The sequence below is a fragment of the Scyliorhinus canicula genome, chromosome 2 (assembly GCF_902713615.1).
Source record: "Scyliorhinus canicula chromosome 2, sScyCan1.1, whole genome shotgun sequence".
NCBI classification, from domain to species: domain Eukaryota; kingdom Metazoa; phylum Chordata; class Chondrichthyes; order Carcharhiniformes; family Scyliorhinidae; genus Scyliorhinus; species Scyliorhinus canicula.
The window spans coordinates 233,819,615-233,844,128 of NC_052147.1; the positions used below are offsets into that span (position 1 = coordinate 233,819,615).

The 24,514-nt window shown below is 45.7% G+C and overlaps 1 protein-coding gene across 13 annotated transcripts in view; it reads left to right on the top strand.

The window, feature by feature from the left end:
• The first annotated feature begins 1,357 nt into the window (after positions 1-1,357).
• parp9 (poly(ADP-ribose) polymerase family member 9) overlaps positions 1,358-24,514 on the top strand; it is a 126,173-nt gene continuing 103,016 nt past the window's right edge. For 4 of the 13 annotated variants that reach the window (XM_038789803.1, XM_038789798.1, XM_038789811.1 and 1 more), the window contains exons 1-5: positions 1,358-1,448; positions 1,696-1,930; positions 5,304-5,431; positions 9,471-9,501; positions 11,140-11,229. In XM_038789803.1, coding sequence (XP_038645731.1) covers positions 1,738-1,930; positions 5,304-5,431; positions 9,471-9,501; positions 11,140-11,229 — 442 coding nt within the window. In that variant the 5' untranslated portion in view covers positions 1,358-1,448; positions 1,696-1,737. Of the gene's footprint in view, positions 1,521-1,695; positions 1,931-5,303; positions 5,432-9,470; positions 9,502-11,139; positions 11,230-24,514 lie in introns of those variants that run through there. The other 9 variants (XM_038789804.1, XM_038789805.1, XM_038789807.1 and 6 more) reach the window with 6 other exon arrangements.

Here is a 24,514-nt window from a genome sequence, read left to right on the forward strand (position 1 = left end):
TGGCAGTCTGAGCCTGCCTGCCAGTTCACCTCATTGCAGGCAGGCTCTGTTGTGAGATTATTAAAACCACTGTTCACTTCCAACCATGTGTCTTGACAGTCACATCAAAGGGCTAAACTAGATTTGAATGCTCCAAGTCTCCAGGACTATTTCTCATTGGCATCCCAATTTAGTCACAGGACCAGTTCTCTTGAATCGAATCCAATATTTGACTATACTTAACATTATAATCACAATTTTGATGCAAAATCAGTTTAGGAAAATGGCACTCTGCCACCCTTTAATTTGTCCCTTAATGTTTTGTGAATACTGCCCTCATTACAAAACAATATTTTGCCCTTGGCAATAACGCTGGGAATTGATTTTGAGTTAAACTTGACACAGGTTCAATGTTAATCAGCGCCGGCCCTAAGGTTGCTGGCACCCCGGGCAAGCTGAACTTCGGCGCCCTTTGGGGGGGCCGGGTCGGCGGGGGGGGGGGGGGGGGTCGGGTCTGGTCGGGTCGGGGGGGGGGTCGGGTTGGGGGGGGGGGGGGTCGGGTCGGGGGGGGGTCGGGGGTGCGGAGGGGGCCCGAGGGGGAGGGGGGGCGGAGTGACCTGGTACATGATCGGGACCCACCGATCGGCGGGCCGGTCTCTCTGTCGGCAGGCCTCCTTTCTTCCACCGGCGAGCCTGGATCCATCCGCCATGTTTGTGCGGGGCGGCCTGGGGGAGGGCGGACACCGCGCATGCGCTGGTTGGCACCGGCCCAACTGCGCATGCGCGGGACCCGAGTCTTTTACGCGACGCCGGGTCTCTGACGCCGGTCACGCACTCCTTGATGGCGCCCCCTAGCACATGGCGCCCCAGGCGACTGCCCGAGTTGCCGGTACCTTGAGCCGGCTCTGATGTTAATATATTGTCAATGTTTCAGAGAAGGACAATGTCAGTTGCCCTTCAGTCTGCCTCAGCCAAAAAACAAAGTTAAAGATCCTGTTTAGATCAATTTTATTTCAGTCTATGCCTTGGAAACCAAAGGGAAATACCCGGGGCCATACAATTGATCTGTGATACTGCCTGGACAATTTCCAGAACGCTCAATTGGGCTCCATTTGAAATCAAACCAGTCGAGTAAAAACTCGCTGTTTTCCCCCTCCTTAGACAACCCGGTGTTCCTGCAGGAAACCTGCAATCTGGAAGAGTCCCCTGGGTGCCCAATCTTTGGCTAATGCCACAACTCGCACCTTGTTCTACTCCCTCTCCCCAACGCAATAATTGCATTTGGTGACGTACAATGTTAATACAAAAACAGATTGTTGACAGGTTCAGCTCCCCAATGTGCTGCCATAGGCAACAAAGGTCAGCAGTCTGTTCGCAAGTCACATACTCACCATGAACGTGCCTTACCGTATCAGATCCGTATAATGAGCGCGCGAGTGGGACACTGACAATAGTGTACATATTAAAACGTGTGACTCAGATTTTATGTACATAGTCAATATATTTACATATCGTATTTCCAACATTTTAATATGTATAGGGTAAAATTAATTAATTTCAAATTGGACTGGTGCAAACTTTCCTCAGAGATATTCGATCCCGAATGTGTCGCTCTGAATCTTTGCCTCTCCTGCCACTGGTGTGGTGGCAGACCACATGTTATATTTCCGCACTCGGTAATGATCACAATTTCAAGCTTTCCTTTTTTTTTTCCAGAAAGACTATTGAGGGAAACCTGGTGTGCAGAGTTCAGGCAAAATGGCAGTTGCATTTCCGGACGGTAGGTCGACTCTGATCGTGAGCTGGAAGGAAGATGTTTCTGTTGACCAGTTGCAGTGGATCCTATACACTCACTTCAAGGACCTCGCGAACAGCTATCAGGCCGACTGCGTGCTGAAGAAAATTGACTCCCATCAAATTCTGGTTATCCTGACGGGAACAAATAGAGAAGGTGAACGTTAATCTTTCATCATCATCATCACACGGATTTTTTTTAATTTCACGGATTCATACGTGTTTATACAAGCATTTATTACCCATCCCTAATTGCCATTGAACTGAGTAAGGTAAAGGTAAAGTCGCCATAGACACAGTTCACTGCAGGCTGCAGCTTTCCCCTTTGAGGTGGAGAGCTGACCATGGTGATTTAACCTGAGGCTTACCACACCTCAGGTGAGGGACAAGGCTGAGGTCGCAGGCCTTCATGAACATCCTTAGCCAGTTAGGGAGTTGAACCTACAACTCTGGCCTTGTTCTGCCACGGCAACCAGCTGTCCAGCCAAGTGAGCAACTGAGTTGTTTGCTTTAGCAGTTAAGAGACCGCCCCAATTTTGTGAGTCTGGAATTGGCACATTGCCTTCCCTGAAGAACATTAGTGGACCAGATAGATTCTTACAACAATCCATGCTAGTTTCATAGTCACCATTCCTGGGACTAACTTTGCATTCCAATGTTTTTCAATTAATCAATTGAGTTTTTAAATTTAATTAATTGAATACAAATTCTCCCAGCTGGCATGGTGGGGTTTGAGTCATGTGTCCCAGGGCATTATTAGCCTAGGCCTCTGGATGTCTAGTTCTGTGACAAAGTTGGGCCTGAACCTCTGTGGGGTGGCAATCAGAGTAGGGGTACCACCCTGCTCCTAGTTTATTACCTCCAAATCAGGCCAGTCCTTTCCTGCCCCACCTTTCGACTCAGGCCAGTTGAGAATTCAATAGGGCAGTGCATTCCTGAGGCCTTCAGTCGCAGGCTGCAGGGTTGGAGATAAGGAAGCCTGTTACGGTGCCCGATGTCCAGAGGTTACTGGATATTATTAATATGCCACTGTATCCCCATACATCCAAGAATAGATGCTGTATCTAATGCAACATTATTAGTTTAATTTATTTCTTGAAAGAGAAACTTACTCTGATCTTTGGTGTTTACTTAGTTATGTTCATAAGAACTAGGAGCAGAAGTAGACCGTCCGGCCCTTCGAGCCTGCTCCGCCATTCTATAAGATCATGGCTGATCTATTTGTGGTCTCAGAACCACTTACCCGCATTCTCGCCATATCCCGTAATTCCTTTATTTTTCAAAAAAACATCTACCCTATCTTTAAATATATTCAATGAAGTAGCGTCTACTACTCCTTTCGGTAGGGAATTCCATACTTTAACCACCCTCTGAGTGAAGAAGTTCCTCCTTGATTCAGTCCTAAATCTGCTCCCCCTAATCTTGAGGCTATGCCCTCTTGTCCTACTTTCACCTACCAGTGGAAACATCCTTTCTACTTCTATCTTATCCATTCCCTTCAAAATTTTGTATGTTTCTATTAGATCCCCCCATAACCTTCTGAATTCCAGTGAATATAATCCCAATCTACTCGGCCTCTCCTCATTCGATAACCCCCTCAACTCCGGAATCAGCCTAGTGAACCTCCTCTGCACCCCTTCTAGTGCTAGCACATCCTTTCTCAAGTGTGGAGACCAAAACTGCACACAGTACTCCAGGTGTGGCCTCACCAGCACCTTGTACAACTGCAACATTACCTCTCTGCTTTTAAACTCAATCCCCTTCGCAATGAAGAACAAAATGCCATTTGCCTTCCTAATTACTTGTTGTACCTGCAGACCAACCTTCTGTGACTCATGCACAAGTACACCCAGGTCCCTCTGCATAGCAGCATGCTGCAGCTTTTTACCATTTAAGTAATAATCCGTTCTATTGTAACTCCTACCAAAATGCACAACTTCACACTTATTGACATTATACTCCATCTGCCAGACCTTTGCCCACTCACTAAATGTGTCAATGTTCCTCTGTAAGGTTTTACAGTCCTCAGTACACTTTGCTCTGCCACACACCTTCGTGTCATCTGCAAACCTGGATACCTTACACGTAGTTCCCAACTCCAAATCGTCTATATAAATTGTAAATAATTGTGGTCCCAACACCGATCCCTGAGGCACACCACTCATCACTGATTGCCAGCTAGAATAGCACTCATTTATTCCCACTCTTTGTTTCCTGTTAAACAACCAATCCTCTATCCATGCTAGTACTCCACCCTTAACACCATGCATCCTTATCTTATGCAGCAGCCTCTTGTGCGGTACCTTGTCAAAGGCCTTTTGGAAATCTAGGTACACCACATCCACTGGATCCCCTTTGTCTAACTTGCTCGAAATGTCTTCACAGAATTCCAAGAGGTTCGTCAAGCATGACCTGCCCTTCATGAATCCATGCTGCGTCTGTTCAATGGGACAATTTCTATCGAAGTGCCCTCCTATCTCTTTCTTGATAATAGACTCAAGCATCTTCCCCATGACAGAGGTTAAGCTAACCGGTCTATAATTCCCCATCTTTTGTCTACTTCCCTTTTTAAACAGTGGTGTCACATTTGCTGTTTTCCAATCCTCTGGGACTGCCCCAGTGTTCAGTGAATTTTGGAAAATTACCGCCAGTGCATCTGCTATTACTCCAGCCATCTCTTTCAGTACCCTGGGATGCATTCCATCAGGGCCAGGAGACTTATCTATCCTGAGTTCCATTAGCTTGCCCAACACTTGCTCTTTCGTGATAGTAATGGTTTCCAGGTCCTCACCTACCTTCTTCTCTCGGTCAATTGCTGGCATGTTATTGGTGTACTCCACTGTGAAGACCGATACAAAATATTTGTTCAATGCCTCCGCCATTTCATCATAACCAAATGACCACTCTCATCCTCTAACGGACCAATGTTTACTTTAGCCACTCTTTTTAGTTTTATATAATTATAAAACATTTTGCTATCTGTCCTTATATTCTGTGCCAGTTTTTTTTCGTGTTCTATCTTACTTTTCTTTATGGCTTTTTCGTGGATTTCTGCTGACCGTTAAAGTTTTCCCAATCTTCTAGTTTCCCATTGATCTTGGCCACTTTGTAAGCCTTCTCTTTCAATTTGACAGCCTCGTGTCTCTCCTTAGACACCCATGGTAGATTACCTCTTTTCTTACAATTCTTCCTTCTCACTGGAATATACTTTTGTTGAGCACTATGAAAGATTTCTTTGAAAGTACTCCACTGTTCCTCAACTGTCCTACCATAAAATATTTGTTTCCAGTCTACTTTAGCGAGGTCCTTCCTCATTCTATCGTAGTCCCCTTTGTTCAAGCATAGGACCCTGGTATTGGATTCTATCATCACACTCTCCCTCTGTATACTAGCCAAGTCATAACTCTAAAGGGACATGATAGTTTATTGTTCTGGTTAACATTATTCTATTGACTTATTTTAAAACAGTCACTTTGTTGTTTTCCAAATAATATTAATAACAGTGCAATAACATCTTCCCTTCTGGCTAGTGTTAAGCAGTATTGCTGAAAAGACGAACATTACATATAAAGATGAAGAAATTAAACTTCACATTAAAATCCCAGTTGATGACTTTTTTACTGTCAGTTCAAGAGTGTTATATGAAGAAAAAGAAGAGGTAATGTTTATTGTAGAGTAAAATTTTGTTTTCATTTTGAAACTTTTGCTCAGAAAACCTTTCCATGATCGATTTGGTTCTTTCTTACTTATTGACAATCTTAGCTTCATCTTGTCCTTATATTTCAAATGGAACACCCACATCTCCTCCATTGCCAAAGATATTTCTAAATAAACAAAAAGGAACTGAAAACATAAGTAAATGAATTGTGGGGGAATTAATGGGACGAGATGGCAATAAACCCTCTGTATTTGACAACCTTCACTCCAGGGTTATTAAAAAAAAGGTAACTGCAGAGATAGAGGGTGGAATTCTTCAGCAGCACCCACCCAGTGACCGGAAATAAGCACCCGAGGTCAACGGACCGTTACATGGTCCTTGTCCCACCCGTGCCGATCTTGCGCCGAGTTCAGCTGACAAATCCAGCCCATAGTGTAATTTTCCAACCTGACCCCCCCCCTCCCCGCGATGCGTCTCCGGTGGCTCGCCATTGACCATCAGCAGGAACTTCCAGTCCCGCCGATGTCTATAGAGTTTTATGAGGCTCGGACATCCTGCTGCTGGGGAACCTGTTGCGGGAAGTCGCCATCTTTGACAGGACTGACAGGTCCCACCGACGGAAAGGGTCAGAAATGAATGCCCATTGTGGAAGCATTTGCTTTGATGTTCCAGAATTCCTTGGATCTGGAATTGGAGGATAGAAAACATAACTCACTGATGAATCTGTATTTTGTTAATATATTTATGTGCGACCGCATTATATATCAATCTTACAGAACTCAAGACTGAGCGTCTTGGGTGAAGTCAAGTATATCTTTATTTATGCCAGTTTCAAAGTCTATTGATCAAGTCAAATTTTATACGAATACAGAATTTAAAAGTTGTTTGTCCAACGCAAATACAGATGGTTGAGTTGAATTCAAGATACAATTCAGTTCGGGGTAATTTCTTCAGATCAAGATGGACAATACAAACATGAATCAAAAGTAAATAGCTGTTTGCAAAGCAAAGTAGAAATAGGTTTCAAAGGTTAAGTTAAAGATGAATTCAGAGAGAGAGTGGACAAAAGTTTTCTCACGGTCTCTTAAGGAATCATAATCTTTTAAGGCTCTATCCCCTTTCTAACTGTGATTGGGTTTGTTGCACGTTTTACTATGGGCGTAAAACGCGTTTATTGGAGTGTATTAACACGCCTCCGAGTTCGACGTGTGCTTAACACTGCTAGGCTCTGTTCTATGTAATTATTTAGCTCTGGAGTCGCCAGTTGCCGTATAGGCAACGTCACAAGTATTCCAAGGTCAAATTCAAAGTAATAAAGACGATACACCGATTAGTAAAGTTCAAACGATCAATATTTATTATACAGTTATAATAAATACTCATGCACACTAAGAGACTAAGCTATAACTAAACTTAAGCAAACAGAATACTTATCTAACAGGAACAGGCAAGGTCAGAGAACGAGGCCTTCGTCCTGGTTTTGTCTGCAGCCTTCAGCAAGCGTTCTGGTACTTGGGAGTCTAGTGGGCTTGGATCGCGTAGCGAGCGTTGAACTTACGGTTTCGGCGGCTGGTGCTCAACGGCTGGAGTCAGGATGCCAGGTGTCAGTCGGAACCGGAGCACGGGTTTAACAGACCGGACAACACGAGGTCCCTATCTTTTATAGGGGTTCCGTTGTCCTTCCCTCTTCTCGGGCGGGCTCTACCTATTGGATCAATTTCTTATCGATACTGGATTAATTCCCCAATGCGAGGGGGTCTCCGTGATGGAGGGGGCGTTTCTTATGTCCTTTTGTTTGGAGGTTTCTGGTGCCTCGATGTCTGGGTCTTGATTGGAATGTGTCCATTCAGAACCAAATGTATCTATTGTGTGGGTGTTCAAGTCTGATGGCCTCATTAGCATGCAAAGCGTTTTGCCATTTGCACCTAGCTAAGGTCTTTTCACCTGAGCCCAAACTGGTTTCTGTTGCTGCAGAATGCAAACTGCTCTTTGCAGACTGCTGTTCTGGCTGAACTGTCTGTTTCCCAGCAGCCTTCCATTTTAGTTTGGCTCAGTGTCCATTTTGCGTGGCCAGCATGGCTACAGGTTAAAATAATTATAATTCATTTAATTCGATTAAATGTCTGTCTACCATGTTTTAAGAGGTAATATGGCATGGGAAAACGTCTCTGTTTCTATAATATGGTGTGATCGGACCACCTGATTTCTAAAACTGGGATGTCTGCCCAGTAATTATAACAATGAGTCTATTCTGCAAAGTGGATAGTCAGTTTGAAAACTGACTTCCTTATCAGGTCTTTTCCCATGCTCTCAGCATTTTCTGCTGTCATGGCTAATATATGATTTTTAATAGTATAATGTCACTAAATCATTTCTACCCTTAAAGTGGGTTTCTATCACTCACTATTTAAGGAAGAGGGAAAACCTAACATCAGTTTCAGGCATAGTTGCTTAAATCCATAATTAAGGACATTGAGCTGGGTTTTAGTGGGCACTGTAGTCCCTGACCCTCCTCCAGCTAAAGGATCAGGCACAGCCTGCCCATTATTTCATCGACTGCCCTACAACAATTTAACACTGGGAGTAGTGTTAATTGCTTTAAGCTGAGACTCTCTTCCCAACCCCCCACCCTTTCTTGGGAGGAAGTTCTCCTTAAAGAGTTGCTAGCTAATTGAATAGTCAGTAGTTCTGGAGTCCAATCAGCACCCAATGGGAGTGGTGATCAATGCTGGGACTTCAGGCATTCCCACCACATCATAGAGGAATTATGGAAATAAATTAGGAAATAGTAATCAGTGGTCAGAACTAAAGTCTATTGAGAATAGGGGTATCAAAATTAAAATATTTTGAAATTTAGCTGTTTAAAAAAAACTGGAACTATTTTGTAGTTATCTTGACATAGACTCCAGTTGCTTGATGTGCAGACAATGAATGGGGGCGGGGGGGGGGGGGTAATATTTATGTGGACTGTGATTCTATACTTAGAAGCACCCTCTGTCAAGATACTGAGACTTCACGCAGATGTGTCTGATAATATGGACAGTGGAAATTTTGTCGAAAAATATTCTTTGAAGAATAGCGCTATTACATGTCCACCCAACACTGACCAAACATCTACATACAACAAATTCCTAGCAACCTGGCATGCATATACTGTATATATATCTATATCTATATATATATATAGATATATATGTTAATATATACATATACAGTGGGGAAAGAGAAGGTTGACTACACTAGCCTGACCAATGATATTCCCATGTTCCTCCAGAGCTGCAAAAATGCTCTTACATATTCACTGCATTGAAGTCGAGACAAAATGGAGGGAATTCTCTGCCACCAAAATTGGGAAGAAGATGTGGGCAGTGAAGCCAACCACCATCTCACCCTGCCATAACTGCAGCTGCCTGCTACTATCCAATCTGTTGCACACAAATGGGTATGGGGACAGGGTGGAGCATGGGTCTCAGTGGGTTTCCCTCCCATCAGATTTTGGTACCTGCACTTCATGAAGACCCCATGGTAAAAAGGTGGCGGTAGGTCCATGGGATTAGCAGCAGTGATTCTGGGGATGTTCCATGAATGGAGAGGGCCTTGTAATCATCTATTGTCTTTCTTTTCTGCCCCCAACCGTTATCCGCTGAAGGCCCTGTTTTCAAATCTTCAGTGGGACATCTGGTTGGATCATTAATGACTAGCCTTCCTCTCCTGGCGTAGCACCATCCTCATTGTAGTATTGCCTGGTGGGCTGTCTCTTGACAACATGAATCCTATTGCGAATATAGCATGCAAACATAATAATCCCTATCTCTGGAAAGTGGATTGAGATGGGGTGAGTAGATGTCTTGGCCCATGCTTTACCATGAAGGGGAGAATTACCTCAAGGTCTTTTAAGGTAACTCTCTCTTTCCCAAGACTTAAATTTGTGGAATGTGTAATGTTGATGTCTAGTGTAAGTATCTTTCTTTTACAATTATTTTACTTTAAAACTGGGTTTATTATTCAAAATTATTCTCATTATTATTTTAATTGATAGGCTACTGAGATTGAAGATAAGCACGACATTGGTAAGTGTTTCCTCGTATCAAGATGGAATTTAGCAAATCTTTTTAGCTCTGAAAGTAATTTTTGTAATTCCAAGACATTTTGGCAAAATTGAACAAAATGTTTGCACAGCATATGGAACAATATGCTTAATTTCAGAATTGGAAATATTTAAAAGATTAGAGAAGAGAACAATATTGGTAAGTGCGATTAATTAAAAATGCTTCTAACTCTATGATTGTATTCTTCTGGTTGCATTAATAGCGCGTGTTTAAAATAGGGAGGGGGGGGTTTGATAAATTTAGACTCAATTTAATTTAGTTGCACTGATCCCAAATTAACCCTTCAAGCTGTTTTAATTTGACAACGATATAACCATCAGGTAATAACTCAAACACTGAAGTAGCAAATAGTACTAAGGTTTATGGAATAAAATAAAACAATAACGCAATAATTAATTAACTAAAGGAGCAAAAGAACAAAATATATAATTATTAGTACATTGCAGACTTCAGGACTTCAAATGCATGGCTAGCCCAGAAGAAATGGGAAACAACCTCAACCCTTCTCACCAACAGCTAGAACAGAAGGATGTCTTAATAGGAGGACAAAGGTCAGTGCTCAGTGGGAGCAAAACTGAACAACAAAAGACAGTGGCCATGTGAGGAAGGAGAGGGGTTGTGTTGGGACAAGCCAGGAGAACTTAATAAGAAAAAACAAAAAGGGGGAGTCAAGAGCCTTGATCATTAGGTTTAGCAGAAGACTAATCACGGACAGTTTTGATTTGATTGGGACCTTGACGTAATAATGCAGCTGCTTCCCCTTAGGCATTCCCACAGTATGTTTAAAATTCAGATAGAATGTCAGTAGATCAACAGAAATAATAGAATCCAATTCTTTTAAATGCTGGATTAATTACTTCTTCTTAAATGACAGAGTATTTGGGATATTTCTGACAGTAATCATTTGTTGCTGGTCAAATTGCTACTTTACATTCCGAGCAGTTAGTGTCTGAAAATGTTGCATAGTTTGACAGCAGATGTTTAAATCACAAAATGGCTTCTTTTTAGATAATGTATTTGTGTGAAATGATGACTTGACCTTGTTCGCCGACTGCAGAACGCATTTGTTGTTAAAGGGCGGAATTCTTTGGCTGCGCCCGCCCGGCAACCTGTAATTCCTATCCAAGTCAATGGACCTTTACACGGTCAGCATCCTGTCCATGGTGATGGTGCAGTGGTCGTGACTGAATAATCCATCCTAAAGCCTTTTAAAATGGTTCAGTGAAGCAGGCAAACTAAGTCCTACTAAATTAAAATCTAGGTCAGCTTGCAACAGAAATCCATTTGTTGTGATCTTATGAAGGATAAAGCCACTTTAGGCAGAGGAGGATCAAAAAATGACAGAACTATGTAAAACAAGGGGAATTCTATTTGTCTGTTGATTAGTAATTATTATTGGCAAATTGTTACATCTCTTTAGAAACCAGTTGTAAACTAGTTGCTGGATCTTTCTAGTTTGCTCTGCATATCAATTTCACTCCTCTTAAACTCTCTCTTTGTTGCTTTATTTTCCATTAATTCTGCAGAGTTTGATATCTAATAACTCCTATTATTTCTACTGTGTTTTTCTACATGCTTTTATGTGATGTGACCAAAAAGAACAAGAGACATTTGAGCAAGGCAAAGAGATTTTAACGGACGACAAAACTGATGAGATAGAAACTCAAGAGTTCAAGCAGGGAGAGGAAGGTAGAGTTACTATTTTAGGTCAATGATCTAGTATCAGAATACAAAGGAACAGTATTGTCTCACCACATTGATAAAAGAATGATTTTCCTTGATTTAAAAAAACACTTTTTATGTTTCACAGGAAATTGTTCAATGTTATATATTGGGCGCGGATCAGTACTCCAGTTTTGCGCACGTTTGGCGGGGAGTTTCACGTGGGCTGCGTTGATGAGATCGTGGCCTGTATTCAATGGCCACAAATGAGCCCTCACAGGAATCTCAACATTCCTGGCTCTCTTGCCGTCTGACTTGCCTGACTCGCGCCTCAGCAGCTCACTGTTAATAAGGGGGAGCTGCTTCTAAGCGCTCCTTCACCACTCACTCCTTGTCAACACACAAGCGTGGCAGCATGCAGACCTGCTCCTCTCTTTGGCATTGCTGACCTGACAAGGCTTCTGGATGCTGTGAATGAGAGGCGGGGCAGCTTGTTCCCCTGAAGGAGTTGGAAAACCAGCAGCAGGGTCTGCAATGCTGCCTGGGAGGCAGTGGCAGCTGCTATCAGTGTGGGCAGCATGACCAGGAGGACCGTTGTCCAATGTAGGAAGAGGACGAACGACCTCAAAGAGTTGCAAGAGTAAGTTACGATCTCTCTCCTTGCCAGCCACCCCTAAAATTCCCAAACCTCTCCTCAATCCACTGGCTGACACCTCGCACCTTTCCAACATCTGATCTTTAAGCATGTTCCTCAAAACCTCCTGCCACCCACCAGCACAACTCTTTCATGTCTCGGTGCAGTGCCCACACATGCCACCTGCAATAGACCGCCCTGATCCGTAAAGCATGCGGGTCACAATGTCCTCTCTTTGTCCCTGCAGATGAAGCTAGCTCATCATCTTTTTAAAAATATTTTTATTCAGAAAAGACTTTCCTTATAACAAAGTAACAACAATACAGAAAACCTCAATATAATCTACACCCACCTGAACTCCCCTTCATCGTCCCTGCCCTTCAGCTGGTCATAAAGAAAGCAAAAATTTAACAAAAAGGCACCCCCTCCGAACAGCTGACGGTATCCAGTCTTCTGAAAAAAGAGATAAAAGGCTGCCACCTAGAGTAGAACCCTTCCACCGACTCCCTCATGGTACACTTGACATTCTTGTGACACAAAAATCATCAGTTCCCCCAGCCAGGCCGAGGCCTGAGGCGCCACCAAGAACCTCCACCCAAGCAGAACTCGCCTACGGGCTTTTAAGGAAGCAAAGACCAGGATATCCACCTGTGGTGAACGTATTGTATTAACCATTCACCATGTATCTCACTGTATCACACTGTTGCCCATGTGGGCTCTACCTATGGACCATTGTACGACATTACGTAGAATGTATCATGTTGGTGCCCTTATGGGCTCCGCCCCTGGCTCCGCCCCTTGAGGGGAGGTATAAAGAGCAGTTGCCCTGTAGATGGCTCTCACAAGCAGAGCCTCGCAGGCAGGCACTTTTCTAGTCGATTATAGCCACAGTTTACATCTACTCTCTGTTTCGCGTGACTTGATGGTCGCATCAATTTAATTGACTACACACCACAATGGAATGGGCCCTCAAACCTGACCGACTGGAACTCGACCCACAGGCCGCGGAGGCCAAAGGGACTTTTTTTGCACTGGCTCTGCTGTTTCGTGGCCTACCCCGCCACCTCCTCCTTGCCTTCCGTCTCCAACAATCAGAAGCTGAGCCTCCTCCGTGCCAGGGTGAGCCATCGAATCTCTGTACAACTCGAGGAAGCCTCCACATATGCAGACGCCCTCGCGATGCTGAAACGCCTATACGTAAGGCCAGTGAACGAGATGTATGCGCGGCATCTCCTCACCACTCGCCGGCAACGCCCGGGGAATCGCTGGAGGAGTACCTACGCGACCTCAAAGTCCTCGCGCGCAGTTGCAACTAGCAGGCCGTTACGGCCTCTCAACATATGGACCTCGCCGTCCAGGGCGCATACGTGGCTGGATTCAGGTCCAACTACGTGAGACAGCGCCTACTCGAGAAAGGTGCCCTTGATCTGGAAGAGATGGTAAAGCTAGCCACCTCCCTAGAAGTTGCGTTCCAAAGCCTCAACGCCTTCCCGTCTGATCACGCCACCCCCTTGTAGATCCCTGACCAGAGAGTATCCCAGGCCTGTGTCGCGCGGCTGCCCACCCGGAACGTGAACTGCAGCGACTGCGGCAAAAAGGGACACTTCGCCAAAGTTTGCCTGGCCAGGTCCAAATCCTCAAAGTCACAGGCCCGACTCTCAGACTCACAGGCCCGCAGACCCCGCAGTGTGGCTGCGTGTCTGCTGGCTCCGCCCCCTCCGGACTCCTCATCTGCCTCGTGTGGCCCGTGGGGACAGTCATCTTCAAGCCCGCACAACATGTGCGACTCACGGGGGCCGCCATCTTGGACGCCATGCTCCTCGCCACCTGACACGTTCGACCAACGGGGGCGGCCATCTTGGGACCACCCCAATCACCTCTGACCACGCCAGCTACCCGCAACTTGCCGCGGTCACCCTCGACCAGTCGTGTCCAAAACACCTCCGGAGTTCCATGATGACCGTCCGGGTCAATGGATACGAAACGCCTTCCCTGTTCGACTCCGGGAGCATGGAGAGTTTCATTCACCCAGACATGGTAAGGCGCTGCTTGTTCCCAATCTTCCCTGCACGTCAAACCATCTTGCACGCTTCTGGGTCGCACTTGGTGCAGATCCGGGGGTGCAATGCCGCAAACCTTATAATACAGGGCGCCGAGTACGCCGATTTTAAACAATATGTACTCTCTGACCTCTGCCCCCCTCACCTGTTGGGACTGGATTTCCAGTTCAACCTCAGGAACCTAACCCTGAAGTTCAGCTGGCCCCTATCCCTACTCACCGTATGTAGCCTCGCGACCCTGAAGGTCGACCCTCCCCGGCTCTTCGCAAATCTCACCGCCGACTGTAAGCCAGTCGCCACCAGATTTAGGCGGTACAGCATCCAGGACAGGACTTTTATCAGGTCCGAGGTCCAGCAACTCTTGCGGGAGGGGATCATCGAGGCCAGCAATAGCCCCTGGAGAGCTCAGGTGGCGGTCGTCAGGACCGGGGAAAAGAACCGGATGGTTGTAGACTACAGCCAGACCATAAACCGGTAATCGCACCTCGATGCATACCCCCTTCCCCAGATCGCAGACATGGTTAACCAGATCGCACACTGGCGGGTGTTCTCCACGGTGGATCTGAAGTTTGCGTACCACCAGCTCCCAATCCGCCCGGAGGACCGCCACTACACAGCCTTTGAGGCAGACAGCTGCCTCTTCCACTTCCTCCGGGTCCCTTTCGACGTCACAAACGGGGTCTCGGTCTTCCAAAGAACGATGGACCGAATGGTGAACCAGTACCGGCTGTGGGCCACATTTCTGTACTTGGACAATGTCACCACCTGTGGCCACGACCAGCAGGACCATGGCGCCAACCTCCAGAGATTTCTCCAAACCGCCTAAGCCCTCAACCTCACTTATAACAAGGAGAAATGAGTTTTCCGCACAACCAGACTAGCCATCCTCGGCTATGTCGTGGAAAACAGACATAGGACCCGACCCCGACCATATGCGCCCCTCCTGCAACTCCCCCTCCCTCACTGCCCCAAAGCCCCGTAAAGGTGCCTCGGGTACTTTTCCTATTACGCCCAGTGGGTCCCCAACTATGCGGACAAAGCCCGCTTACTGATCAAGGCCACCATCTTCCCACTGGCGGCTAAGGCCCGGCAGACCTTCAGCAGCATCAAGTCAGATATTGCCAAAACCGCGATGCGAGTGGTTGACGAGTCTGTCCCCTTCCAGATGGAGAGCGACGCATCAGAAGTTGCCCTCGCCGCCACCCTTAACCAGGCAGGCAGGCCAGTAGCATTTTTTTCACGTACCCTCAAAGCCTCCGAAATGCGACACTCCTCGGTCGAAAAAGAAGCCCAAGCTATCGTGGAAGCTGTGCGGCACTGGTGGCACTACCTCGCTGGTAGGTTTACCCTCATCACCGACTAACGGTCGGTAGCCTTCATGTTCGATAATACACAGCGGGGCAAGATCAAGAATGATAAGATCTTAAGGTGGAGGATCAAACTCTCCACCTATAATTACGATAGAGTGTATTGCCCTGGGAAGCTCAACAAGCTGCCAGATGCCCTGTCCTGCGGCACGTGCGCCAGCGCGCAAGATGACCGACTCTGGGCCATCCACGATGACCTCTGCCACCCGGGGGTCACCCGGCTTCTCCACTACATCAAGGCCCGCAACCTGCCCTACTCCACCGAGGAGGTCAGGGCCATGACCAGGGGCTGCCAAATCTGCGCGGAGTGCAAGCCGTACTTCTATCGACCAGATAAGGCCCACCTGGTGAAGGCATCCTGGTCCTTTGAGCGCCTCAGTATCGACTTCAAAGAGCCCCTCCCCTCCACCAACCGCAACACGTATTTCCTCAACGTAGTTGACGAGTTCTCCCGCTTCCCCTTTGTAATCCCCTGCCTTGACATGACCGCAGCCACCGTCATTAAGGCCCTGCATAGTGTCTTCACCTTGTTTGGTTTCCCCACTTACGTCTACAGTGACTGGGGCTCCTCGTTTATGAATGACGACCTGCATCAGTACCTGCTAGGTCAGGGCATCGCCTCGAGCAGGACTACCAGTTATAACCCACGGGGAAATGGGCAGGTGGAGAGGGAGAACGCGACGGCCTGGAAGGCTGTCCTCCTGGCCCCACCGTCTAAGATTCTCCCAGTTTCCCACTGGCAGGAGGTCCTCCCCAACCTGCTCCACTCCATTAGGTCCCTCCTTTGCACTGCCACGAACGAGACCCCTTATGACCGCCTGTTTGTTTCCCCCAGGAAATCCACCTCCAGGGTATCGCTTCCATCCTGGCTGAAGACACCGGGGCCCGTCCTTCCCCGCAAACACGTCAGGAGCCATAAGTCTGACCCCCTGCTCGAGAGGGTCCAGCTCCTACACTCCAAACCCCAGCACGCATACATAGAACACCCCGACGGCCGACAGGATATGGTTTCCCTCCGAGACCTGGCACCCACAGGTTCCACTACCACCGCCACCCCGACTTACCCCCCCACCTACGCAGCCCAGTGCCCCCGCCCCGACATGGCACCCGCACCGCTTCCTGTCCCCCCTTCACCGACCCACAGGAATGAAGCTCCAGAAGACACGCTCCCGGAGTCCACGTCTGTGCCCGCACCGGCGACTTCACTACCCAGGCCCGCACGGATGAGTTTGACATCCGGGCCAGCTGCGATACCAGAGCTTCGACGATCACAGCACACGATCAGGGCGCTGGACAGGCTGAACCTGTGAACCCTTCACCCCCGCCGGACTTCAATTTTTTAACAGGGGGTGAATGTGGTGAATGTATTGTATTAACCATTCACCATGTATCTCACTGTGTCACGCTGTTGCCCATGTGGGCTCCACCTATGGACCATTGTACGATATTACATAGAATGAATCATGTTGGTGCCCTTGTGGGCTCCGCCCCTTGAGGGGAGGTATAAAGAGCAGCAGCCCTGCAGGCAGCTTTCACTAGCAGAGCAGTCACAGGCAAGCACTGTTCTGGTCGATTAAAGCCACAGTTTACATCTACTCTCTGTTTCGCGTAAATTGATGGTCGCATCACCACCTTCATCGCCGTCTGCTGCACTGGTGAGCCTGATACTCCAAAAATGGCCACCAACAGGCATTGCTCCAACTGAATACCCAAGATCCCTGACATAGTGTCAAAAAAGGAGACCCAGATGCTTACAAGCACGGGGAAAGACGTAAGGATCACCAGCCCATTAGGGCACCTGTCACACCTATCCTCCACCTCAAGAAGAACCCACTCTTATGTGCCCTGGTCAGGTGCGCCCTGTGCAACATCTTGAACTGGACCAAACTAACCTTGCACATGAGGATGTGAAGTTGACTTTGTGCAGAGCCTCACTCCACACCCCACTCAAAAACCAACGCTATTTCACCCTCCCATTTTCCCTTTACTTCCAACAAAACCTGCTATGTCAACAACATATCCACAATCTCACCCTCCCCAAGACAGCCCATAATAAGTGGCAAAGGGCCAAGACGGAGGGGGGAGGAATTCCAGAGATTTGAGTCATTAATCCCTATGAGGAACGGGCCACTTTCCTCCTGCCGCCAAGGGGCTGGTTTAGCTCACTAGGCTAAATTGCTGGCTTTTAAAGCAGACAAAGCAGGCCAGCAGCACGGTTTGATTCCGGTATCAGCCTCCCCGGACAGGCGCCGGAATGTGGCGACTAGGGGCTTTTCACAGTAACTTCATTGAAGCCTACTCGTGACAATAAGCGATTTCTATTTCAAATTTGTTTGTTTGAAATGGAGCGGGTATTCCTGCTCTCGATCCTGGTATCTTTTTTGATCAGGCACAGTGTCTCCAACTCTGAGTTAAAATCTGGGCCCAACATTGCGAATAGTCTCATTTAGCTTCAACCAGTTGCCAGGGAGAGTAATGGTGTTGGTAGCTAGGGAACAGTCTTTGTTACTGAAACTGAAGACACAATCATTTCCAGAATTTAATTTGAATAAGTCGCTGCTCATTCAGCTCTGGATCCTGGAAAAGCAGTTGGATAACTTAGTAACAGCAGAGGAATGAAGAGAGGTAATGATGGGCTTGGACTAGATGTGTTGTCAGTGTACATGTGAAAACTAATGTCACTGAGGGGCAAGTGTGATTTTTGACTGTATGACTGTTTCCGCTGGGATTCCACTAGAGCCCTTACTTTCTATAGTATATATCAATGGCGTAAACGTATGTGTTGAGGGCATAATTAAAATATTTGCAGATGGTACAAAATTGCCATTTTGGTAGACTGCAGGAAAATATAAATGGACTAATCAGGTGGGCAGGGAAATGTTAAATAGCATTCAATCCAGAGAAGTGTGAGGTGATGCGTTTGTGCCGAACAAACAAAGCAGGGGAATATACAACAAATAGTAGGAATCAGAGAAGCGTAGAGGATAGAAGGACCCCTGAGGGCAGCAGAACAGGTCGATAAGGTGGATAAGAAGGTTTGGGATATTTTCATTTTTTATCATAGCATAGAATATAAGAGCAAAAAGGTTATGCTGGAGCTGCATAAAACACTTGTTAGAACTCTGAATATACAACACTGGTCACCAAGTACAGGAAGGATGTAATCATACTCGACAAGGTATAGAAGAGGGGTTCAATTCTACCACTGTGTTGCATCCAGTGCCAATCTGGGCACACTGGGTTCATCACGGGAGAGACCTAAATCGGGCTTCGCATCATGTGCGAAACCTCGCGTGAGTCACCTGAGTTGTGGCGACTGGATCACGACCTTGCTGGGCGTGATTCAAATAATCACATGTTAATGAGCCATTAGGCTAATTTAAATATGCAGGGTTTACTTGAGGTCACATTCTTCAACACCTGGGAGTCACTGGCTGAACCAGCGAGGCTTCACCCGGGCTCCGATTCGTATTGGTCTCCACAAGCGGAGACAAGGCATGGTTGCCACTCCAGGGGTCTCGGAGGCCATTGAGCCCTGGACAGTCAGGGACAGGACAGGGCAATACTCTGGCACTTTCCTGGGACTGGGCACCCTGGCAGTGCCATGGTGGGTGCAAGTTAGCACTGCTAGGGTGCCAAGGGCATGGCCCAGGTGCCAGGTTGAAACTGCTAAGGGCCGGGGCTTGAGGGTGGCCATGCACATGAAAGGGGGGTAAGTGAAAGGGGGTATGAAGGGGCTTTATAAACGTTGGTGAAGGGGGGTCCTGAAAGGGGTGTATTGGAGGGCTTGAAAGTAGGGGCCCCGTAGCGACGCCATAGTGGGATGCCCTTAGAGAAATGCCCATGTCTGTGGCATTGTTGCTGGATGGGGGTTTGGGGTCCCTCAAGCACACTTTCAAAAGGATGCCCCGATCTCTGACGAGCTGGTCCTGCCAGTGAATTCAGCTCCCCACTGCTGAAAAGATTTCTTAAGTGTGGGCTAAATTGAGGAGGAACACCCCAACAAAAATGACCAGGTCTGGATCTCGCTCAAAAAGCCAGTGTGAAAACCCTGCCAAACCCCCGTCAAAATGACACTTAGAAATTTTTGGGGTGAATTTCACCCAAGACTTACAATACATTGCCAGGACCAAAACATTTTATTTATGAGGAAAGATTGGAAAGTTTGAATTTATTTGGCACACCAGAGGCTGAGCAAAGATTTCACTGAGATGCATAAAATTGTGAGGAATTGTGATGTTACAACTGGATGGGAAGATCCCAGAATGAAACAATGACTCAAAATACGATGGGCGGAATTCTCCATTTCTGAGACTGATGCCCACGGCGAATCAGTGGACTTTTACGACATAAAAATCGGCATCTGAACCGATTCCTCTACTGTTGTGGGGCTAACACCGGCGCTGCATGGAGCACAGTCGATTCCCCATGAAAAACGGTGCTTGATTGGCCAGGTCTGTGATTGACATTCGGGAGGCAGACAAGCTGCAGCTGCACACTCCCCACACACACACTTCTCAAAGCCAAAAAGGTGGCACTGGTTGTGCTGAAGCGTGTCCATACAGCTGATGGGTCACCTGGGGCCAGTGGGCATCCAGGGGAATGCTCCCGGGGGGAGGGGGCACTCGTATAACTCCTGGCACTAAGTTTAAAGTAGGCTGTTAACGGTGTGTATTGCTGCATGGCTGCCTTGCCGGGCGCGGCATTGGTGCTCCGTGTCCGTCCACCCCGACCCCACAGCCCACCCACTGGCCATCACCACTACTCCCCCCTGCCCTGACAGAAGTCCCCTAGCCAGCAACACGACTGTCGGCAAACATTGGCGATGTTGGACACTTTCCGTACCTTCCCCTCTCTCAGCACCCACCGCGCCAGGTTTACGATTTTTGAAAGCACAAGTGAACCACGCCGTTAGGAACTCAGCCCAACGGAGGTGGAGAATCGCAGGTGGGCCACTAATGATATGAAAATGGTGTTTAAAGTACACATGAAATGAATCGCAATGACACCATTTTTGAGATGATGAAGAATCACGATTTGGCATCAAACCGGCGCCACCACAATTTTGGCGTCGGAAGCTATTCTCCGCCCGATTGTACTCCCCGATTTTGGTGTTGGCTAATGGAAAATCCCACTCCATATCCTTTTTTTTTATAAAACATGGAAGAACAGAGTCATGGGACTGCTAATTAATTTTAACAACGAGGAAAATACACTTTTCCTTCGTGGTTTCCGTTCTGAAATCCAGACCACATTTTCCAAATGATATTTTTCAACAAAGCTTCTGCTCCACTTGTCACAGTGAATTCTACACCAGCCTCTTTAGGATTTCTTTGTCTTGACTGCTGTGAAAACTGATTGCAATTGCTTTAACTCTCAAGACCCAGAGTGTATTAAAATGTTTCAACTACCGCTGAAGTCCACTGACCCACTTTAAATCTAGTTACTACAATTGTCTCTTTAACTCATAACATTTTGTTTACTCTTCCTTGAATTCTTCAGAACAATAACTTGGTCTTTGTTCTCTTAACTTCAGGTGTCTTAAACATTCTTTCTGTCCCAATTCTCTGGTTATGTGGATTGTTTCTTTTTCCTCAGGAAGGTTGCATCTTTAGCACTCTCTTGTCCTATCCAGCTTCTGACAGACGTAAGAGTTGTTCACTCCACAGTGTCCTTTTTCCAACTTCCCACAGATTTGGGTAATTCATGTAATTCTACCTTACCAGGGCCAATTGCTCAGCAACACACACATACTTACGCTTTTTATGTATTCTTCACGCTGTAGCCCTCTCTAAGCGCAATAGGGCCACAGTTAGAACTTAACCAATCCCATCACATACAAATACCGTTGTCCATGAATCTACTAATTTTATCCTTCCAGTTACAGAAACATTAAATTAAAGATGAAGACAACTATACCTTATTTCTAATGTTTACCAATTCAAATATAAATCCCTTATGTGGTGTTTTTTTATAAAGTATGGAAGAACAGAGTCACGAGACTGCTAATTAGTTTTAAAAATGAGGAAACAACATTTTTCCTTAGTGGTTTCCATTCTGAAATCCAGACCACAAAAGACCACAAAATAGCTTTAACTTGAACAAAGCTGTAAATTTATTAACACTAATTTGGATACGACACTTGCTCCTATATAATATACTGTTGATAATTAACATATCTCTACACTATTACATTAACTATGATCTGTTTTCACTCACACTGTCTTTCCTTCAGTCTGTACTCTAGCTATCTCCTTCACTTCTCTCTGCAAAGGCATCAATGTCTTATGAACTTATACATCTAGCTCCCCCTAGTGGTTGATTTAGGCATTTTATTAACCCTTGCAGTTCTTACATTTATGAGAAAATTATAAACTTTGTGACATGTTTTTTGAACATTACATGAGTGAGCATGAATCATCAACTAGTGTTTTTTTTACATTCATTGTCAAAAAATAACTGTTAAGTCACATTGGTGATGATAAATGAATAGTCATTACAGTCATTACAAATTTAATCTGTTCGGTGGTCTTCTGTTTCTAGTTGATCTTCTCAGTGGTTTCAAGTTATCTTCCAAATTGTCTTGATGCATTGATGACAAGGACGAATTAGGAAATTCAATGTCTTTGAAGATGTCATCCTGAGCAATAATGTTCTGAGTTGGAGGTGGAACATGATTTTTTATTTGTAGTAATGCTCTTCTATTTCTTCTGAACATTGAAACTTGTTCTGTCTGAAACAAGTACAATTTTGGTGCGACTTGTCTTATGACTTTACCTATGTGTTGCCATCCACCTTCTGGATTTTGTATACATGCATAGTTTCCTTCTTTCAGTTTTGATAAAGGTTTTGTGTGTTTGTCGTAAAACTCGTTTTGCTTCTGCTCACATAATCTTATGCGGTTATGTATCTTTTGATGATTCATATCTGCAATAGTTATCTCAGGTAATGTGGTGCGAATGTTTCTACCCATCAGCATCTGAGCTGGTGATAAACCTAATGACAGTGGTGTTGCTCTGTATGTCAACAGTGCCAAAGATGAGTCTTTGTTGTCATCGATTGTTCTATGGCACAATTTTTTGACTATTCCTACATCTTTCTATGCTTTACCATTTGATTGAGGATACAATGCGCTAGATGTAATGTGATTAAAATTATGCCTTTCTACAAATTGTGTCCACCCACAGCTGTTGAAGCAAGGACTGTGTTGTTCCTTGTGTCTTAATAAAGCTCGTAGTCTCAAAGGTGGAGAAGATGCTTTATTGTGAATTTGTTCTGTCTTCAGAGTTTAACTTACAGGTACCTCAAATGCTGCCTGCCTGTGTGTCTTGCTCCTAGTTCTGTGAAGTGTGTCCTCACTTCCTGTCCCTCTGTATTTATAGCTCTCCTGTGCTCCCTCTAGTGCTTGCTCAGTTGTATTGCACTGATACACAATCACCACATCCCCCCCTTTTATCTTTACATATTTTCTGTACATCGTTAAAGAAAATTGTACAAAACAGATTACTTATGATATGTGTATCTATACAAGTGATGGTGCTATTGCATATTTTACAAAACCAATTTATATTTATGAGTCCAATCTTAATAAAAACATTTATGAGCCCAAACTTGATGAATTTGTTCAGAGTTTTTTATTTTTTTTTGTTGTTGACGTGGTGATATTGATATTGTAAATCCGTTGTGAATGTTGTCGGTGTTCTTGTTATTTTAAGTAACCAATACGTCATCCCATGGTGTTTGCATGGTCGAACCACTGATGTTGACTGACATGGACTTTTTTCTGTGCTTGTGGTATCGATTTAGTATGTCATCTGCCTTGAAAGCTGGTGTGCTTGCTTGTTCTTGAGCAGATGTGAGTTTGTGCGATTCGTTGTCATCCCATGGCATGTTTGTAGTCTTGTCATTGCTTTGCAGTGTGCTGTGGCATTGTCCTTCATGTGCAGAGTTGTACCATTTTGTACAAGTCATCGTTTCATTGCTGTTTCTGTCGTTCCTGTCTTTGTTGTTTTCGTTGTCGTTCTTGTTGCTGTTTTTGCCGTTTCTGTCTTTGTTGTTGTTGCTATCTTTGTTATGCTTCTTGTTGGTTTTGTCTTTCTTGTTATGCTCAATGAGTGTACCATGTGGATAATTTGAGTCATTGTCACAGTTATTGGTGCGACTGTCCTTTGTGGAATCTGTTACATTGAACGTTTCGTCTCGAGAATGGTGAGAATGATCTGATGTTGCATTGATGCTGGTGACATCAGTCATTTGTGGTGGATTTGATTCCTCGTCTTTGCTTTCTTGGTGCTCCTCTTCTGGAGTCAAATTCTTCATGATTTCAATTGACGTGGTCTCTCTGGACTCTTGGCGCTCCTCTTCTGGAGTTAAAATCTTCATGGTTTCTATTGATGTGGTCTCTCTGGACTCTTGGTGCTCCTCTTCCGGAGTCAAAATCTTCATGGTTTCTATTGACGTGGTCTCACTGGCCTCTTGGTGCTCCTCTTCTGGAGTCAAAATCTGCATGGTTTCTATTGGAGTGGTTTCACTCTTGGGTGGCCCTACTCTGTGCTTCTGTACAGGCAAACTGAGAACTGTCAGTCTCGCTGTGATCATGTACCTCCTGTATGTCGAGTGTGATCACCTTGTCACTGTTTTCGCATGCAGTGGGTAGATGTACATTGTCTTCTTCTTAATTATGTGAGCTTGGTAGACTTTCATAGTCTGCTTGTGGTTGCTCAGATACAGCGGGTTGACCTTCATGGTCTTGTTTATGTATGGTGTTCGCCAGGGAGTGTTTGCTTGCTTCCCTTTTGGAGTATTTCATCGCTCTCACTGTGGAGCCTGTCATCGCTCTCTCTGTGGAGTCTTTCTGTGCTGTCTGTGTCTCGTCTTCGTCTCGGGTATTGCTGTCATCCAATGTATCGACGACCTGCCATGGCACCATGGTGTTGGATTCATCTACCACGAGTAGATTCGTGTTGAGCTTTGCGACCGTGTCGCTGATGCTGTGATCAGCATATCCGAATAACTCAGCCATGTCTGAGTAGTATTGTTCGAAAAACAAATCATCTTTTTTTGCTTCGGATTTGGTATCGTTGTCTTCATCATTTTTTGCATATCCGAATAACTCAGCCATGTCTGAGTAGTATTGTTCGAAAAACAAATCATCTTTTTTTGTTTCGGATTGTTTTTTGTTCTCTTCACTTTGGGTGGTGCAGACTGCTTTTTCCAGGGTGTTGTGAGAGATATTTTCCCCTCCCTTAAAC